The sequence below is a fragment of the Balaenoptera physalus genome (assembly GCF_965194825.1).
Source record: "Balaenoptera physalus genome assembly, chromosome: X".
Classification (NCBI taxonomy): domain Eukaryota; kingdom Metazoa; phylum Chordata; class Mammalia; order Artiodactyla; family Balaenopteridae; genus Balaenoptera; species Balaenoptera physalus.
In genome coordinates this window covers 90,960,172-90,979,299 of record NC_138903.1, presented here as the reverse complement: position 1 = coordinate 90,979,299, position 19,128 = coordinate 90,960,172, and the positions used below count along the sequence as shown (strand labels likewise).

Below are 19,128 nucleotides of genomic sequence, written 5' to 3'. Positions count from 1 at the left end.
GGTCACTGAAAAAAAAAAGTAGGATAAGACAACCCATTAGGTCATTCTTGGAAGTGAGCAGTGGCGGTATAAAGAAAAGTGTGTAATTGGAAAATCTGTTCCAGTAGTATGGATATAATCTATCTGCCTGGAATAGGTGAGACAAGTTTAGTTAGGGATGCAGTTGGAATGAGGCCACTTTGGAGAACTAAGTTGGCCAAATCTGCACATTTTGCAACACAAAGTACAGGTGTTGCTCAGTGCCACCTGAAGAGTGAAAGAGTAGAACAGCACACCAATTAAATGGAGTCAGGAATAAGCTTTCCTTTGTGATCCTAATCCAAGGAAAGTATTAAGGAAATACCACGCAGCTATTAAAAATGATCTATTGAGACCCGTGAGACGCGAGTAGGAGCCGCATACGGGGTAGTTGTCTCCGAGGGGCGGCAAGGGAAAAGGATTAGCCATGTCGTCTTTGATCAGAAAGGTGATCAGCACCGCGAAAGCCCCAGCGGCCATTGGTCCCTACAGTCAGGCTGTGTTAGTCGACAGGACCATTTACATTTCAGGACAGCTAGGCATGGATCCTGCAAGTGGACAGCTTGTGCCAGGAGGGGTGGCAGAAGAGGCTAAACAAGCTCTTACAAACATGGATGAAATTCTGAAAGCAGCGAGCTGTGACTTCACGAATGTGGTAAAAACAACTGTTTTGCTGGCTGACATAAACGACTTCAATACTGTCAATGACATCTACAAACAATATTTCCAGAGTAATTTTCCTGCAAGAGCTGCTTACCAGGTTGCTGCTTTGCCCAAAGGAGGCCGTGTAGAGATTGAAGCAGTAGCTGTCCAAGGACCTCTCGTGACAGCATCACTCTAAGTGGGCCCAGTGTTATTTAGCCTGGAATTTTAATAATGTTTTTAAATTAATGTCTTAATTTTTACAGTATTTGTTGGAAAGTGTAAGATTGACTGAAATATCTGAAGTTATTATGGAAATACCATATAATAAGGGGAATTGAACATGAGTTGAAGATTAATGATGAATCTAGCTACTGATGTTACAAATTACACTTCTGTAGCACTCATATTACTGGATGTGGGAAAAGAGACACACATTACATAGTTACTCAGAAAAATAAAAGTAAAGGAAAATAGCATGTAGGAAAGATGAGTTACTATTCCTGAGAAATAATAAAGAGCACACCTAATTCAATTAAACTCTATTAATTTAATGATGTGAACTATTTAGTTCTCATGTCAGATACATGATTCTGCTTTTACTTGAGTAAAATTAAAGCATTTAAGTTTGAATGGTAGAGGTAAAGGAGAAGAAACTGGACCAAATTTTATATGGATAATATTTTTCTAATGGAAATAAAATAGCATGCAGATTAAAAAAAATGATCTACTTATTGGCATGAAATGACACTGGTGCTTTTATATCTGGTGTAATAGAGAAGACTGTGACATCTGTGGAAAATTAGATCCCATTTTAAAAACCTGTGTGTAAATAGACACAATTTCTGTGCAATTTCAATATGACTTTCTAAGAAACTTCATATATTCCATAATCTGGAAGAAAATACACCATGCTAAAAAAGTTTTCAGTGACAGACATTGGGGAGATACAAAAATTAATTAGACAAGGATTTTTTCTTTTAATATGCTTATATCTAGTGCCTCAAGTTGTAGGTGGACATGTTGGAAAGGATACAGTTATATAAATGAATATATGTTAAAAAGAATTTTTTAGAGATAAACTCATTTAGAAAAGTTGAAAAGGAATGAGACTTCAGAAAGATTAGCTTATGAAGTGTTTTAAAGAAAAGTAAAATTACCAAGGTTGCTAAGTTTATACTAGTCTCTTGTACAAAGATGGCAGCCTTTTTACATGACTGTTGCATTTGAAAGATCATCACGTTTCCTTTTGGAGTGACAACAAAGTTCCAGAAATAGATAGTGGTAATGATTGCACAGCATTGTGCATGTACTTAATGCCACTGAATTGTACACTTTAAAATGGTTAAAATGGTAAGCTTTGTATTATGTGTGTTTTCCACAGTAATAAGTAAAAACATCGTACCATACCTTCAGACAAGAATTGCGGAAGTCAGGGATAGAGTTGGTTTGGAGAGGGAATACAGGCTTATGGGAAATACATGTTTTATTATTTTTAGACATGGTGAAATGTTATTTCTGTTTTGTCTGAGGATGCTGTTAATTTTTGAAAAGGTAAAATTATGATTTGTAAATTAGAAATGAACACATGGAAGTTTTTTTTCAACACAATTAACAACTGCTAAGATTATGAGAATGGTTGAAGGAGATGTGTATATACAATATATACAATATAATAATATAAACAAAACATGTATATTAAATTTCATACACATAGAAAATTAATAAATGTTAGTATAACATTGCTGGATCAAGTACAAAACTGATTGATATCTTAAGGGCGATAAATTGAAACCATTTATGTTATCTGTTCCACTGGACATAAATCATTTCCATAGCTATTGGACAAAATACCTACAAGTTAACATAAGTCTCTCAGGGTTGAAAACTTGCTCTATCAACAGAAAGTAAAGCCCAGCACTGCACTGAACTAGTATCCAGTAACCTATGTTGTCTTTACCCAATTTTTGTATAATTTTTCTGACAGTGCAACCTGCTTTCCCCTCCCCCCCACCCGATTCTAGGCTGCAAGGTTTATGGAAGTAGGGCAAAGTGGCAGTTTTGCCTCCATTCACAAACCACAAGTGCTAACAGAGATCGTCCTGGTGGTGGGAATTGGAGATTGGATGTTTGTTTTGGCTATCAATATTTTCGAAGACAGATCCTGTGTGTGTTTTAATATGTCGCCCGAGTTTTGCACAGAATATTAAGTCACTTGGTCTCCAAACTCCTCATGGGGTGTTCCTCGCCAGCCCTGTGCTCCTACAGAGCAAGGCCCAGGCTTAGGGCTGGAAGCTTTGGCTCCAAATCCAGCCTTCCTTTCAGCTCTCTATCTTCACCCCCATCGGGAGCTTCAGATTGTTCTAGCAAGCAGCTCACCCCCAGAGGCAGAAGCCTGTGCCTTGCGTGCTGCAGGGCTGCGCAGACTTCCAGAGTGCGCGGTCACGTGGGACTAACTGTGGGTCACGTGACCGCACTCTCACTTGGACCGGCGTAGAGGTTTGTCGCGCTGGAAAGGGACGGGAAAGACTTGCACCTGACGCTTGACAGACGGCCGTGAGAGGAGTGGTAGGACGTGATGGTGGGTGCGTGGGTGGGTGTCTCTCCATGCTGCACTAGCCTGAAAGCTAATCCCTCAAGCGCCCAGAATTATGGCCTTTGTTGGCGGAGGACACAATCCCTCAGCCAATCGTGAGCGTCTTAGCTGGGGTCTGTTTTTGCCCGGGAGCTCAAGAGGCAGGAAGTCATCCTGCGGGAGGCGTAAGTGGAGAGAAGCATCGGCCGCTGCTAGAGGAGGTGGGCTCGAGGCCATATATTGGCATCCGTGGGAGGTGGTGGTGGAGACTAGATCCGGGCAGAGGAAGTGTCTCGGAGCCTCGCGCTCCCTCCTGCCTTCTGAAAGCCCCTACCCCACCCCCGTCTCCCCGCCCAGCGCTGCGTGACTCTGTTTCTCTGTGTGGGTGGGAGAGGTGGACACGTGGAAGCAGTTGGCTGCAGGGGAGCCCAGAGAGCGGAAACGGTGAAGTGACAATTTGTGAACACCGGTGGCCCTGGATCAGGAAACGCAGGTGTGAGGATAGGAACTGTGAGCTACACTCCCTTCCTCCCACCTAGTTGGCACTCACTCTCTACTGTTTGTCTTTTCCAGACTGTGAGACCAGCTCATAATTGGGGGAGGGGGGGAGATCCAAGGCTCCAGCTGCCTGGAGATTCAAGAGAGGAATGAACCCCAATCTGGGCAGCTCTGGGGAAGGGGAGCTAACAGACTCAGGAGGAGGGAATCTGGGTGCTTTGGGCCCTTCACTTAGGATTTCTCTTTGGGATACTGCCAAGCTTCTCAACTCCCAAGATGATTCCTGGACCTGAGCTCCAGGCAGCAGCTCCCTCCCATCTAGGAACTCAAAAGCTGATACTCCATTGAGGCTCCCTCCTGCTACTGTGCTGGGCCTCAGAATAGGGTTTTTCTGGGAATCACCTATGGAAACTTTTATGGATGGTCTCATGTGTCCGCTCTGCAGACACTTCGCTCTCTTCCTTGTGTTTTGCTCTCTGTCCACTTCTTAGGGCTTGTTCCTTTGGTCTTATCCTAGGTAGCAGCCTTTGGTAAGTCCTTGTCCTCTTTCTAACTGAATTATCCCCACTCCCCCTACCCACCTCTCTCCCCCGACCCTGGCATCCACTGGATACCAAGGCAGTTCAAGAAAGTGCCACTAGGAAGTAATGAATTGTCCTAAGCCCACTCATATCCTTATTTTTATACTCACTATAGAGTTGAAACTATGCAGTAATACTACTTCAGGCCCTCCTGTTTATATTTAAAATCTGGAATTGAGCAGTGGGCATGTGGGTAAAATTAGAGATTGAGGCTTTAGGACTACCTCCTCCTCTCTTACCTCCTGCCTCCTTTGTGTTATCCTCCTCCCTCCACTCTTCAGAATTCTGGTAATATAAGTATCGGGACCAATGTTTAGGTTGTGGCCTTTCCCCTCAAGCTTTGTTGTCTTGTCTGTGTCGTTTTAGAGTTTGACAAACACCTCAAACATCATGTGGTATAAGAAAGAATATATCTAACCTTTGTCCCTGGTTCCTGGCATAGGGCCTGAAAAACCTTGGAATTTCTTGAGCCCTGGGGGTATCTTTGTTATGCTAATGAACGGGCTGTGGTGGGTCCCTAGTTAGCTTTGGTTGTGAGGATGTGGGCTGGTCGCTAGAAGGACCAACCACGTGATTAGAGTTGGAGCTTTAGGCCAGCAGGAACTCCAGAGAAGGAAGGAGGGCTGGATTTGGGGTTCGATCACGTGAACAGTCGTGCCTATGTAATGAAACCCCAGTGTAAACTCTTCCTGGTTGGTGAGCATACTGATATCCAGGGAGGGTGATATTGCCCTGAATCCATGTGAAGAGGACGTGGAATCTGTATGTCTCAGACCCTTCAAGACCTGTCCTATGTGTATCCTTTCTAATAAAACTATAATTCTACATATAGCACTTTTAGTGTGTTCTAGTAAATTATCAAACCTGAGGGGGTCGTGGGAACCCCTGAATTTGTAACTGGTCAGTCAGAAGTATGGGTGGTCCCCCAAGTCTTGTAACTGACATCTGATCTCAAGTGGGGGCAGTATTATTGGGGACTGCACCCTTAAACCTGTGGAGTCTGATGCTAACTCCAGGTAGTTGGTGTCAAAGAACTGATGTCAGAATAATAGTGTCACACATCCTTATTTTTAGCAGCCACCCCTAGATTAATATCTGTAAACTGACCTTTGATCCTATGCATCATGCATAAGCAAGTTAAAATAAAGGAGGCAGAGCCTACCAGTGTATTATGGGTGAAAAAAGCAGCATATGTTTTTGTGGCATGCGTCTACAATTTAGATGATTTTTAAAGTTCTCTCTATATTCTTTCCTTATCAGAGCTCCCTCAGCCTGTTTTTCCTGTTGGGGGTACTGCATTTATATTTGGGGAACTTCACACTGCGGTCTGGAGAGATACCTCTAAGTCTCACATGCATTGCAGGGCAGATACTTAACTAACTCACGCCTGTGGGTTTTTTCAGTCTCAGCCAACGGACTGGGTAAGTGTGGGGTGTGTGTGTCCATGCATGAAGATGATTATCTCTGTTCTGATCACTCCTTGAGTAGCACTTGTAAGGGCCAAGATCATCCCTCAATTTTTTCCTGGGAGTGTAGTTGAAGTAAATACCTCAACACTCATATGGCCCTTTTGTTTCTGCCCCCTTTCTGGATAAATATTATGGGCTATCTCATGTAATAAATATCAGGGCCCGTTCAGATGTCATTTGACCTACAATGTTGCTGCCTGGGGATAAAATTAGAGTGAATTTGTCATCTGTCCAATCATGAATGAAAGAAGGGTATCTTACAGCACAGCTGACCCTCTACTCTGCCCCCAATTTCAAAAAAGCAGCCTTCAGTGGGATCTCGTCTATAAAATACTACCAGGTCCCCAATGGAAGGTTTCAAGGCCCTGTACTTTCCCATACAATTCTACCTTTCCATCTCCATTTCCAACACATTCTTCCAAGTCAGGGCCAGGACTAGAATGAGATAAAGATACAATTTAAGGAGGCACTCACTCGTGCCTCACCCAGTCCAAGCCTTGCTCCACTTTGCCTGCACTTAAGCCACATGGGACTATCTGCTATTTCCCAACCCAACTATACTCTGTGCTTTACTACTTTTGTGCATTTCCCCAGGCTGTTCCCTCAATCTTCAATGCCCTCATGCCCTTTCTCTGCCTGTAGGAAACACAGTCATCCTTTTAGGCTCAGCTCAAATGCTAGGGCCTGTTTGAAGTCTTTCTGATACTCTCACCCTTACTCTTTGCCCCTTGGTAGGAAGTAATGCCTCCATCCTATGTACTTACACAGTATTTTATTCACCCCTATTTTAGCATTTGTTTCTTTGTATCATGCACTGGGGCCTTTTTTATGAATAAGACAAAACTAGTGTTGAGGGCCAGGTAGCATAGAGGAAGAAACTTGGATTCTGAAAGTGTGAATCAGACCCCAGTCAGTCTGACCTCAATGCCTGAGCCTTTTACTACTTTCATAGTACAGTCATCCTTCTGTATCCAGGGGGGATTGGTTCCAGGACCATCCAGAGATACAAAAATCCACAGATGCTCAAGTCCCTTATATAAAATGGCATATTATTTGCACATAACTTGTGCGCATCTCCCCATATACTTTATTTTATTATTATTATTTTTTTAAACATCTTTATTTTATTTATTTATTTTTTTGGCTGCACTGGGTCTTCCTTGCAGCACACAGGCTCTTCGTTGTGGCACATGGGCTTCTCTCTGGTTGTGACGCGTGGGCTTAGTTGCCTGGTAACATGTGGGATCTTAGTTCCCCGACCAGGGATCGAACCCGCGTCCCCTGCATTGGAAGGCGGACCCTTAACCACTGGACCACCAGGGAAGTCCCCTCCCCATATACTTTAAGTCATCTCTAGATTACTTACAATACCTAATACAATGTAAATTCTGCGTAAATGTTGTAAATACAATGCCAATGCTACATAAATAGTTGCCAGTGTGTGTCAAGTTAAAGTTTTGATTTCTGGAACTTTCTGGAGTTCTTTGATTCAAATATTTTTGATCCCTGGTTGGTTGAATCTGTGGATGCGGAACCCAGGATATGGAAGGGTGACTGTACTTATTGTTAATATCAAGATTTAATGAGTGCTTTATGAGTGCCAGACACTCTTCTCAGGGTTCTAAATATATTAACTTATTTAATCCTCAAAACAACTGTATAGAGTAGATGCTGTTATTGTCTCTGTTCTACACATGAGGAAGCTGAGGCACAGACTGGTAACTTGGCAAGCTCAGTTAGCAGAGCTTGATTTGATTAGCAGAGGAGTTGAGATTCAAACCTTTGTAGTTTGAATCTGGAGCTGGCATGTGTTGCCACTACACTATATCTATTGGGTTGGCCAAAAAGTTCGTTCAAACTTTTTGGCCAGCCCAATATATCCCTCTAGTGCTAAGTATCACTAAAAGCTGCCATCATCACCAGGACTATCTTCATCATCAGATTTTCTCCTCCTTACAGCTTGTAGCAAAGTACTTTATTCATCATAAAGAAACTTGAACCTGAGTGTTGCTGGACTCCCTGTCCCTTATCCCCTTCTACCTGTGAATCAGCATACTCCAGATTTTCCTTCCTTCCCAACTTAATGGTCCATCATGGGCCATCATTTTTACTACTCGCCTACCTCATCCTCTAGCGCCTGGCTCCACTGTCCTGGCAAAATCTCAGCTCTTGATAAATCCCAAATATCCACCTCTTTCTATACCTGTGTTGCTTAGTACAGTGCACCTGGGGAAAGTTAACCAAAACTTTCTGGCTGTTGACACTATGGATTTATCTTTCTCAACCTCAGTACAGTCCTCTGGATAGAAAGCAGATAACCTTTGATATCCTTACACTATGGATATTTCACATGGGTGCACTTCCACACAATGACTCTCTGAATTGAAACTAGGCTTATCTATAAGCTCATGTATTTAATGTACCTCTGAACCCCCTAGATAAGTAAGGTTTAGGTTTTCTGCCTGAAGCCTTCCTTTTCAGTCTAAAACAGAAGCCAGTCACAGTTGTCAGACCTCTAGCAATCATTAGGCAAGATGTTCAGAATCTACAGTTTTCCTTTACATGGAAACATGAGTTCTGCCACTGGTTTTAAGAGGTAGGGCTTACTGACAGACAGAAGTCAGGAACTATTACTCACTGAAGCGTTGTTTTGTGCCTGAGCATACATAACATTTAGGATTGTTCCATATAACAAGGAATTCAACTAAAACTAACTTAATAAGTAAATTTATTATCCACAGATCAGAAGTACTGAGGCAGAGAAGTCTTGGTGATTGTTTGATTCAGCTAAGGACTCAGCTTTTTTCCATCTCTTTCTTCTGCCATTCATAATATCAACTTCCATCTTAAGGCTGGAAACTTGATGGCTGCAAGGAGTCAAGCAACTTTCCAAGGAGGAAAAGGAGATACCTTTGCTGATGGCCTTGTCTTATGAGTGAGGACACTTCCCTCAGAAATCCTTCTGCAATCTTCTCTTCATGTCTCATTGAGCAGAGTTACATCACCACCCATTCCTGAACTGGAGTACCAAGGGGATGAATTATCCTTAGACCAAGCAAACTCACCTCTGGAATTTGGATCAGCCTCCCTGTGGCACATCACTATAAGGAGGAGGGAGGCATACTTATGTAAAAGTGATGTTCTTTTAGTAAAGGGTTATGTTAAGCAACACAGAATATACAAAGCACCAAGGTTACAGTAAGAAAGAGCACAGTGGCGATGTCTTAGCAATCATGACCTCTAAAAGCCACCGTGGAGATCGCATCTACTCTTTTTTTTTGTTTTTTAACATCTTTATTGGAGTATAATTGCTTTACAATGGTGTGTTAGTTTCTGCATTATAACAAAGTGAATCAGTTATACATACACATATGTTCCCATATCTCTTCCCTCTTGCGTCTCCCTCCCTCCCACCCTCCCTGTCCCACCCCTCCAGGTGGTCACAAAGCACCGAGCTGATCTCCCTGTGCTATGCGGCTGCTTCCCACTAGCTATCTATTTTACATTTGGTAGTGTATATATGTCCATGCCACTCTCTCACTTCATCACCTCTTACCCTTCCCCCTCCCCATATCCTCACATCCATTCTCTAGTAGGTCTGCGTCTTTATTCCCGTCTTGCCCCTAGGTTCTTCATGACCATTTTTTTTTTTAGATTCCATATATATGTGTTAGCATACGGTATTTGTTTTTCTCTTTCTGACTTACTTCATCTACTCTTACTGCTTTCCCCAGCCCACCCCATAATATGACTAGATTACAATTTTAAAAGGAACTAGAAAGACCTGATACTTGCAGATATTTCAGAATATCAGATAGTTTCTCAGTTAGTGTGTACAAGAATCCTGTGAAGTAGTTATTACCAATCCCCTTTGAGGGATGACTTAACTGAGTTATAAAAACATTAAGTAACTTTTCCAAAGTGACACAAATAGTTAGTGGTAAAAATCTCTATTTAAACTTTGGACTGCCTGTCTCTGAAGTCTGGCTAAGTCCCAGAGTAGAGCCCAGGGGAGAGAGTCTGTACTCTACCATGCAGCCTCCTTTTAGAAAGTGCTTCCAGGGATCAGAAACTGGTAACTCTAGTCTAAGCAAGCACCTAGTAGTATAGTGCACTGCCTCTTGATGGTGGTGGTGGTGGTAACAGAGATGACTTTTCTACTGGGGTTAAGTCACAGTTGCTCAGACCTCACCACCAGGAACTTTGATTCAGGAAGTCTGAATTCTAATCTGCACTCCACGTTAAGAACTTGGGGGCTGAGATGCCAGGTTCAGGGAGTCATGTAAATTTTCTATACCTGGGAGGGAAAAGAACAGATATTTATGGAGCAGCTAGGTTTTCAAGGGCAACTTTATTCCCAGATCTGAAGTTCAGCTGAAAAGAAGAGGATGAAAGCTGTGTTCATTGGTCTTTAGTTATCCTGTTAAAATCCATAGGACACACTTCCAGTTTCAGTTCTGACATGTAAAGAGCTTGGAAGTCATTGTTCCTGTACTTACAAGAAAAAAAGCTGAACAAACTGAGAATCAATGACTTATCTTAGACCCATCAGAGAACTGAGGTCACAGGGCAAATGACCACCCCAAATTCTGGAGAAAAGACATCCAGAGAGTCACAGCCTATATCTCTTTACATAGAGCAGAAACTGCTAGAGACATAAACAGGTAAGAACACTTAAGTGGGAATTTTGACAAATTGATGGAGACTGAGGGTGGAATAGTAGGAGAGTGAGAAACCCCTAGGGACCTGCAGTCTTAGCAGTGTTGTGGGCTTTACCTCCAGGATCTCCAGCAGGTTCTAATAGTGAAGATCCCAGAAAGATCTCCTCAGGGCTCTGGCAGTGGGAGGGGAAGTGTACACTCAAGTAATACACCCCCGAGTCTTCTCCATAACAAAGGCCTACTCTCCAGCAGAAAAGACTTTCCCAGAGCCTTATCCCAGCTGAGGGAAAGGCATTCCTCCTATCCAGCCCACTCTAGCCTTCCATTCTCCTGTAAGGGGGAGAAAGATGCTAAAGAAACACTTGTGAAGGTGAAGGTCATGGTCTACAGACAGGCCCACAAAAGACTGGAATTTAACCAGAAGATTATATAACACTTCCTCTCCTCCACATGCTAACAGGCCTCCAGTGTAGTAACAGTGGAGTGCAGCTGAAAGAGTTGCAAGATGCAGACTCTCTCTGCAAGATGTAATTAGGGAAACACAAAGTTAAGAGGAGAGACAAAAATAAAGACGCTAGAGGAATTTGAAGACTGACACCTGCAGCTACAGCAAACATTACACACAGCCCAACTGCTCACCAGCTTAACATAAAGCTTCTCACTAAAGGTCTTTTTACCTCAGTTCCTATTACCCAAACATCATACCCAGCTTTCAACACAAAATTATAACACATAATAAAGGCAAGAAAAAGCATTGTTGAAGGACACAAAGCATCAGAACCAGGCTCAGATATAATGCAGATTTTGGAATTTAAAGTAAGTATGATTTATTTGTTAACAGCCCTAATAGATAAACTAGACTGGTGTGTATGGCAAGTGTGTGAGATCCCAGTTGGTTCTAATCCCTGCCACATTCCCACCCTGCCAAAGATGATGAGCGCTTGGAGGCAACTGCAAGAGAAGACCTGACAGAACCCGGGGAGAGAAGCCAGGACCGGCCCTACCTGGTGTCTGACACGTGGCTATGGGATGAGAGACAGGGAGGACTGTCTGAGCCGGTGCGGGTCCTGAGAGAGAAAGGCCCTCTTTCCTGGGCAACTGCGGGGGCGGCGAAATGGCAAAGCGTGCTACCGTGCTACCACTGCGACTGAGAAAATGGCAGTGTGGCAGAGAGGATGACGACACTGGCGCAGACAGGTGGTTTGTTTCCTCAGGCCAGAGGTCTATCTAGGGCTGCCTTCCCTTAGAAGAGAGGCAGTGGCTCGGCCTCCACGGGCGCCGCCTCCCACCTTCCTCCCGCCCACGGCCCCAGAAGGTGGAAAGCAGACCCGGGGAGGGCCGTCCTCACAGCTCCTCTGCCACTGGCGCCCAGGGAGGATGGCGGGCGCGATGGGGGAGGGTAGGGGGGCGGACTCCGAGCAGTCCTGTACACACACACACACACACACACACACTCCGGGACGATCTGTATCCATCCGCTGCTCCCTCCAGCGCAGCCCCTCCCTACCCTCCCAACCCCGGCCCCCACTGCCCACCGCCCGCCGGCCCCACAGGCTGCGGTGCCAGAAGTGTACGCGGCGGGGAGGGTGGTCGCCCGACGGGGGGCGGTGGAGGGCCGGCGTGGCCCCGCCCCTGAGGCCGGGACTCCTCCCGGCCCCGCCCCTTTCTGGGTCGGAACTACGGTGGGCCTGGGAGGGGGCGTCGAGCCCATTCGTGCCGTATCCTTCCGCCCCCTTCCCGACACCCTCGCCGCGAGCTGTTGGTGCCGCAGCCTTTGCAGCCCCTGCCCGGTTTGGCGCAGCCGCGCGGGGGGCGGGACGCCTCTTTGCCGTTCTGCTCGCACGGCGAGCAGTGGGAATCCGAGTGAGGAGCTGCGGCAGGAGGGGGAGGCCGACCATCGGGACCCTGCGCCTGCGAAGGCAAGTGGGGGTGTCTCGGGGGCGACGACCGGCTCACACCCTGCCCCGCGGACCCTGGCAGCCTGACGAGGGGGAGGCAACCGGGTCGGAGTGGGTCCCTGAGAGAGGTGCGCAGCGCCGGGGGACCCCTGGCGCTGAGGAGGCGGCGACCGGCGCGGACCGGGCCCGGGGCGCGAGGTCTTGGCCGCAGGGCTTCCCTCGGATCCTGGGGAGGCGAACGGCGCGGGCGCTCCCCGGCGGGCTTTCTGGACTCCCGCGCCCCGCCGTCGACGGTGCCTGTGCCAGGAGAGGGCTGTGGGGGAGGCTGCTGCGGGCGAAATGGCGGAGGGGAGCCGGGGTGGGGGCGTCGGGGAGGCCGCCGGGGGTGGCGGTCGGAGCCGGGTGCCGAGCGGGCGGGCGCGGGGGGCCGCCCGCCCGGTCCCTGATCCTGGAAAGGGGTTTGTCGGACCCCGCGTGCCGGGTGCTGTCCCTTCCCACAGGCGCCTCTTTGATGCCGGGGTGTCCTGTGTGCGCGGTAGGCCTGGCACCTTCAGTGAAAGGGGAACTGAGCGAGTAGATTATGAAGACACCAAAATGAAAAGTTTATGCGCCTCCTAATACAGCAGTTTTGTTGCCTTCCATATTTAGGTCTTGGACCCAATTAAATGCAAGCAAATGACAGGTTGAGGAGTCAATAGGCTTTCATAGGAAGGATCCGTGTAAATAAATAATGTATTAATCCATCTTTCGCATTTGGGATCTGTTTTCTCAACATCCTAGCCCACTTTAATATGTTGAGGTGTGGGAATGGCGCTGCAGAATAGAGAGGAAATTTTTCTGAAGGGTCAATTTAGAACGCGTGAAGTCAGTTTGCTTCTTCATTTTCTGGTTTTGGAAACCCAAACCCCATCTACCCTTCACAGCTCCCTCTCATTTTGGTGCAGAAGCAGTCCCACAGAAGATTTTGTGGAGTTCCTGGGAAATTCTGAGACATGAGAGACATTTATTTACTTATTCCTTGAGTCTTCAAAAGGAGGTTTTAGGACCTGAATTCTGGGGATCTGTTCATTAACCTGATACTTTTCTACCATTGTAAATATACTCTCTTGGTGTTTTGCTGAATGCCCCTTCTCTTTCTATAGGGCGTGACTCTTCTCCAGCTAGTGGACTGTTCTGTAGTGGTAAGGGTAGCATCTCCTGAGGACACCTGCTATGTGGGCTGGCTGGCATAGGTGGTGAATGAGATAGGAACTATGTATGTGTGGGGAAGGGGAAAAGGCAGGGGCATGCAAGATGGTATTGAAATAGTAGTCCCCATTATGTTCACTGCTTGTCTTCTAAATACAGTTGCCTGTGTTCCACTACCCATTCTTGCACCTCATCTTTTTGTTCAAGGAAGGAGGTGTGGCCTCTGCTAGGAACATGACTGACTTTAGTGTTGGGAGGTGTGATTAGACAAGCTGCAGGTATTTGGGGAGTGGATGGGGGATCATTTGGGAGGAGCAGACAGGTGGGAGATATTTAACATGGCCTTGAATGTACAGAAGCATATGTTGTAACACTTGTCATGGGTGTTGGGCCATCTCAGTCTCTTTTGTTTTCTTTCCTCTTTTTGTCTATCCATAGGTTTGTTCCCTTATAGAGTACTATAGAAATCTGCAGGTAGCTGTTCACTTTGAATTTGATAAAGAAAGAGGACAAAAGCTATTCATTTGGATCCAAGGTGAGTGTGAGCATGAGCACCCCTATTGATTGGGAATGGGAATTGGCTGTTGGCAAGTAAGACCAGATCATATCTTGGAGCCATTGTCTTCCAACTTCCCACACACCTCTGCCCTCACATTTATGTATAGGAAATGGGGCTAGGGTGAGCTAGGATTGTGCCTATAGAGTAATTGATAGATACCTAGGAAGTGGGGAAGGAAGCCATGAGGAGGACCAAGGAGGCCAGAAACATTATATTCACAAAGCCTTAGATTTGGAAAGGCAGGTATTGGGTTTAGAAGCCAGAATCCATGTCTGTCTACCAAATACTTAAAATTCCAATCCCTCCTGTGTTTTTGTCCATAGGTCTGCCTGTGAGTCGACTATAGGGCTTATCAACACTGGAAGCAAGAAAGGAGAAAATTGCACCAGATCAGTGCAGGTTGGTGTGAGGCCTACCAGATAGACCTATAGAGTATAGTGGTATATACCAAAGGGGCTGGACACTCCTTAGCCTCTCTCACTTTCACCAAGCTTTCCCGTCGTCTCCGTTCCTATTTGATGCAGAGAAAAGAGTATGGAAGTGCCTGGGCAGGGCATTGTTGGGCATTAGTGGGACTGTGGAAGGGATAAAATGAGGTAACAGAGTTTTCTACTATTCTACTTCTCCTACCACACAATCTATCTCTACTTTCTCATGTCTTGTGTGGCTCTCTGCATAGAAAAGCACAGTTGGAAGAGACTCAAAGCCCATTTTCTTCTTCCACCTCAGGCCTATCTCCAGTGGTGGCTGTGGTGGCCTTGAAGTGACAGAAGATCATCACCTTCAACCCAGTAAAAGAATATTAAGACACTGACCTGGGACATATTGAGAACCAAAGCCAAGACTGTATAGAACTATCTATATAACTGGGCTTCAACCATGGCTGGGGTTAAGAATGCAAGTAGAAAGAATAGGAGTAGAAAGAATGAGAGTAAAAAGAAGGCCAAAACTGAAAAAAGGGCTGGTGTAGAAGCTGAAGCCAAGAGGGAGGCTACTGCCGTAGTCAGATCTGTAGCCAAGACCCAGGCCAAAGCAATAGCCAGGGCAGGGACTCAGGAAGATGCAGTGGCAGAGTTGAAGGCAGCGTCTAAGAACAAGATTGTTACTGAGATGAAGGAAAGAGCTCTGGCAGATTTCAGTCCCAAAGCTGAAGATGAGGCCACTAGAGCATCTCGGTTTTGTTCTGTGGCTGAGGCTAGTGCTGAGTCCAGTGCTGAGTCCAGGTCTACATGTAAAGATAAGACTGGTATTGATACCTGGTTTTGGGCTGAGGAAGAATCCAGTGTTGGTTCCTGGTTCTGGAATGGAGAAGAGGCTGGGAATCGTTTCAGTGCTAAGGATGAAGGTGAAGCTGATATTTGTCCCCCATCCTGTGCTAAGAAGTTGGAGCCTGTGGCTGGGGCCAACTGCAAGGCTAGGCCAGGGGCTGAGGAGGAGGAGGAGGAGAACGTTATTGGGAGCTGGTTTTGGGATGGAGATGAAACTAGTTTTGACCCTAACCCTAGACCTGTGAGCAGGATAATTAAGCCCCAACCTGTGGATGAAATTAATGAAAAAGATAGGCCCAAGGACTGGTCTGAGGTAACTATCTGGCCCAAAGCTCCTGCTGTAACTCCAGCAGTGTTAGGCTTTAGATCCCAAGTCCCATTTGAGAAAAAGCCTCCTTCATATGTTGTCCTGGCCTCCGCTGAGGAAAATACCCGTTCTTTGCCTGTGGCAACAGCGGCGTGCCCTTCTAGGAGCACTCCCTCAAGCTCACAGCCTGTCTCTGAGTACCCATTTGGTTCTGACCCTTGTATCCAGACCATAGAGGAGATCAGGCGCCAAATCAGGATCAGGGAGGTGAACGGGATTAAGCCATTTGCTTGCCCTTGCAAAATGGAATGCTACATGGATTCTGAGGAGTTTGAAAAACTTGTTACCTTACTTAAATCAACTACTGATCCTCTCATTCATAAAATAGCTCAAATTGCTATGGGGATCATTAATGTTCATCCATTTGCCCAAGAGTTCATTAATGAGGTGGGTGTAGTGACACTTATTGAAAGCTTGCTTAGTTTTCCTTCCTCTGAAATGAGAAAAAAGGCTGTAATTACTCTGAATCCCCCCTCTGGGGATGAAAGACAACGCAAGGTTGAATTACATGTTAAGCATATGTGTAAGGAAACCATGTCTTTTCCCTTGAACTCACCTGGACAGCAATCCGGATTAAAGATACTAGGACAACTGACTACTGATTCTAACCATCACCACATTGTTGCCAATTACTTTTCAGAGCTTTTTCATTTGCTCTCCCTGGGAAATCGTAAAACCAGAAATCTTGTTTTGAAAGTACTTTTGAATATGTCTGAAAATCCAGCTGCAGCCAGAGACATGATCAATACAAAAGCATTAGCAGCATTAAAACTCATCTTTAACCAAAAAGAGGCAAAAGCCAATCTCGTTAGTGCTGTGGCCATATTTATTAACATAAAGGAGCATATCAGAAAGGGCTCAATTGTAGTCGTTGATCATTTGAGTTATAATACACTCATGGCTATTTTCCGTGAAGTTAAAGTGATCATCGAAACAATGTAAAATGAGCTAGAAATAAAAGAGAACCCTTTGAACAATCTCCAAACTCTTAACAGGCTGTGTGTTCCCAAAGAGCCATGCATGTTTTGGTTATTACAGTGTGCATGTTATAAATTACATCTTTAACACAATATTACCTGTGACAGTCTAGGTCTGAGCTAGACCATTTTGGGGTATCAATTAATATTTCATTGTGAGTTGAAAACATCTGTTGATTATTCTCTTGTGTAGATGGGGAGCTTTTTAACATTTAAGATAGCAAATTGGTGCATCATAAGTAAGCTAACTTTTCATTAGTATCTGCTTAGATCCATTTGCAGCTTCAAATGATTTAAAAAGATAATATTCTTGAATTTATAATCTAGTTGTAGAAACAAAGCATATACACACAAAAAGATATCTAACAGTACACACACATGCACGTATATGTATACACACACACTCATTGCCAAATGTGCACTCTCAATACGTAAAGAAAGCAGGGTTGCTACCAGCTGTTTAATGTAAAAGGAATTACTGTTTTTCCCCTATTCTACCTGCATCAGATAACTCATTCTACAACACACAAATGGCCCTGAATCTCAGATAAAATGTAATATTCATCTTTTATTTTGCTATGACATTTATAACTCTTAAATTGTTAGGCTATTTCATTTATGTCAAGTCATCTTGCAGAAGAGAAAGGAGGTAGATGTAGGGAGGAAACATTTCCTGAGTACCTACTCATGTCAGATACTGTGTTGGCATTATATTTTACAGGTTTCTTCTTCTCAACAATGGTTCTCTGAGCTATGTACTGGTATTTTTTTTTATGATTATAACTCGTTATTCTGGATTGCCTCCAATGGCAGTTAAGGAGGTTGAATACTTATTCCTCGATTCCCACAGCAGGAAAGTGTGGCATAGCTGTTTTGTCTGATACCAAAACCCGCTCTTATTGCACTACCTTATAGTCCTCTTCCACTTTTTTGTGTGGCGGCCTTCAAGGCTCACAGACTGGTTTTAATGATTCAGTTTTGCTGTAGATAATATCCCTGCCAGTCTTGAAATTCTTAACTTCCTCTAAATGCACATGTCCATTAGGCATTTGGCTAAACCTTGCTGGAGTCAGAAGAAAAGTCTGGGATGAGTGTATGGATTTGAACTGGCAGTGTCTGGGAAACAGGAGGTGCCCAAAACTGGTGAATGAATGAGATGTAGATTTGGAGTCAAACAACTGAAATTTGCTATGTGTCCTTCCTATCTTCTTCAATAAAGAACTGGAATCATTCTGTACATTGTTTCATACCTTACAGTTTAAAAGATAATTGCTTTTTTCCTCCTTGCAAAATTATACCTTAATTTGTTTACCATTTATAATTTATCCTCCTGTGTGTCATATGAAAAGATAAACGGTTCTATCTTTTACTAGTAGGCAAGCCTACTCTGCATTTGTACCAGCTAAAACTGTACAGGATAAACTTAATTGGAGAAATTTAGGCCCAGGCCCAGAACTGCAGCTTCATCAACACAAAACAGGAAAGCTAGGAGAGGAGCTGCTGCCTCAATCTACATGATAGTGGTTCCTGGAAGTCTATGGTCCAGAAAGCATTCCCAGGACTTGGGCTATAGCTGTGTTTTCTAAGACTCAGGGTAGGAATTACAACCCCTGGTCTGAGCTGAAGAGAATGTTTCAGTGTGTAAAAATATTGGGAGATTTTTAAACAGTTAAGAAATTAAAACAAGATCATACTGTAAATACTGTTTGTAACTTGCCTTTCCTCCCACTAACTGTATATTGTGACCATCTTTCCATATCAATAAATAGGCTTCTACAAATATTTTTGAATCTCTTAATGTTTTTCCTGTGTTAACATTTGGTGCATAGTGCCCTGATCTTTCATTGCATATCATCTTAATAAAGAATATACATAAATTTATTCTCTTGCAGAAATAGAACTACAGTATTCTGCAACTTGCCTTTTTGTCTTTTCAGTTATCTTTCCAATTTAGTATTATACAGATCTACCACATGCTTTTATTTAATAGCTTTATTGAGATATAATTGACATACCTCAAACCATACATATTTAAAGTATACAGTTTGGTAAGTTTTAACATATGTATACAGACATGAAACCATCACCACAATCAAGATAGCAAACATACCCATCACCCCGAAAAGTTTCTTCATGCCCCTTTGTAATGCCTCCTTCCCACCTCTCCCTATTTTGTCCCCAAACAACCACTGATCTGCTTTCTGACAATATAGAATCATTTTCATTTTCTGTAGTTTTACATAAAAGGAATCATACAGCATATATTCTTTTGGAGGGAAGGGGATCTCGCTTCTTTCACTCAGCATAATTATTTGAGATCCATCTATGTTGTTTTGTGTATCAGTAGTTCATTGCTTTTTATTGCCAAGTAGTATTCTACTATATGTCTATACCACAGTTTGCACAGTTTATCCATTCATCTGTTGA

General features: G+C 44.3%; 1 protein-coding gene and 1 pseudogene across 5 annotated transcripts; both read left to right on the top strand.

Moving 5' to 3' along the window:
• Positions 1 to 350: 350 nt before the first annotated feature.
• On the top strand, positions 351 to 1,383 carry LOC309653251 (2-iminobutanoate/2-iminopropanoate deaminase pseudogene; annotated as a pseudogene). Its single transcript has one exon. The product of its transcript is annotated as a 2-iminobutanoate/2-iminopropanoate deaminase pseudogene (transcript).
• Positions 1,384 to 3,005: 1,622 nt separating this feature from the next.
• Positions 3,006 to 18,483, top strand: GPRASP3 (G protein-coupled receptor associated sorting protein family member 3). Of its 4 annotated transcripts, none has more exons than XM_082447606.1 (4): positions 3,006 to 3,228; positions 13,969 to 14,065; positions 14,413 to 14,488; positions 14,819 to 18,483. In XM_082447606.1, exon 4 carries the CDS (start codon positions 14,969 to 14,971, stop codon positions 16,664 to 16,666), a length of 1,698 nt encoding a protein of 565 aa, XP_082303732.1. In that variant the 5' UTR covers positions 3,006 to 3,228; positions 13,969 to 14,065; positions 14,413 to 14,488; positions 14,819 to 14,968; the 3' UTR covers positions 16,667 to 18,483. The 4 variants fall into 4 exon arrangements, with proteins under 4 accessions (XP_082303732.1, XP_082303734.1, XP_082303731.1 ...); XM_082447608.1 differs by having other exon boundaries at positions 3,006 to 3,241; XM_082447605.1 differs by lacking the exon at positions 3,006 to 3,228 and adding an exon at positions 12,034 to 12,363.
• The last annotated feature ends 645 nt before the right edge of the window (positions 18,484 to 19,128 follow it).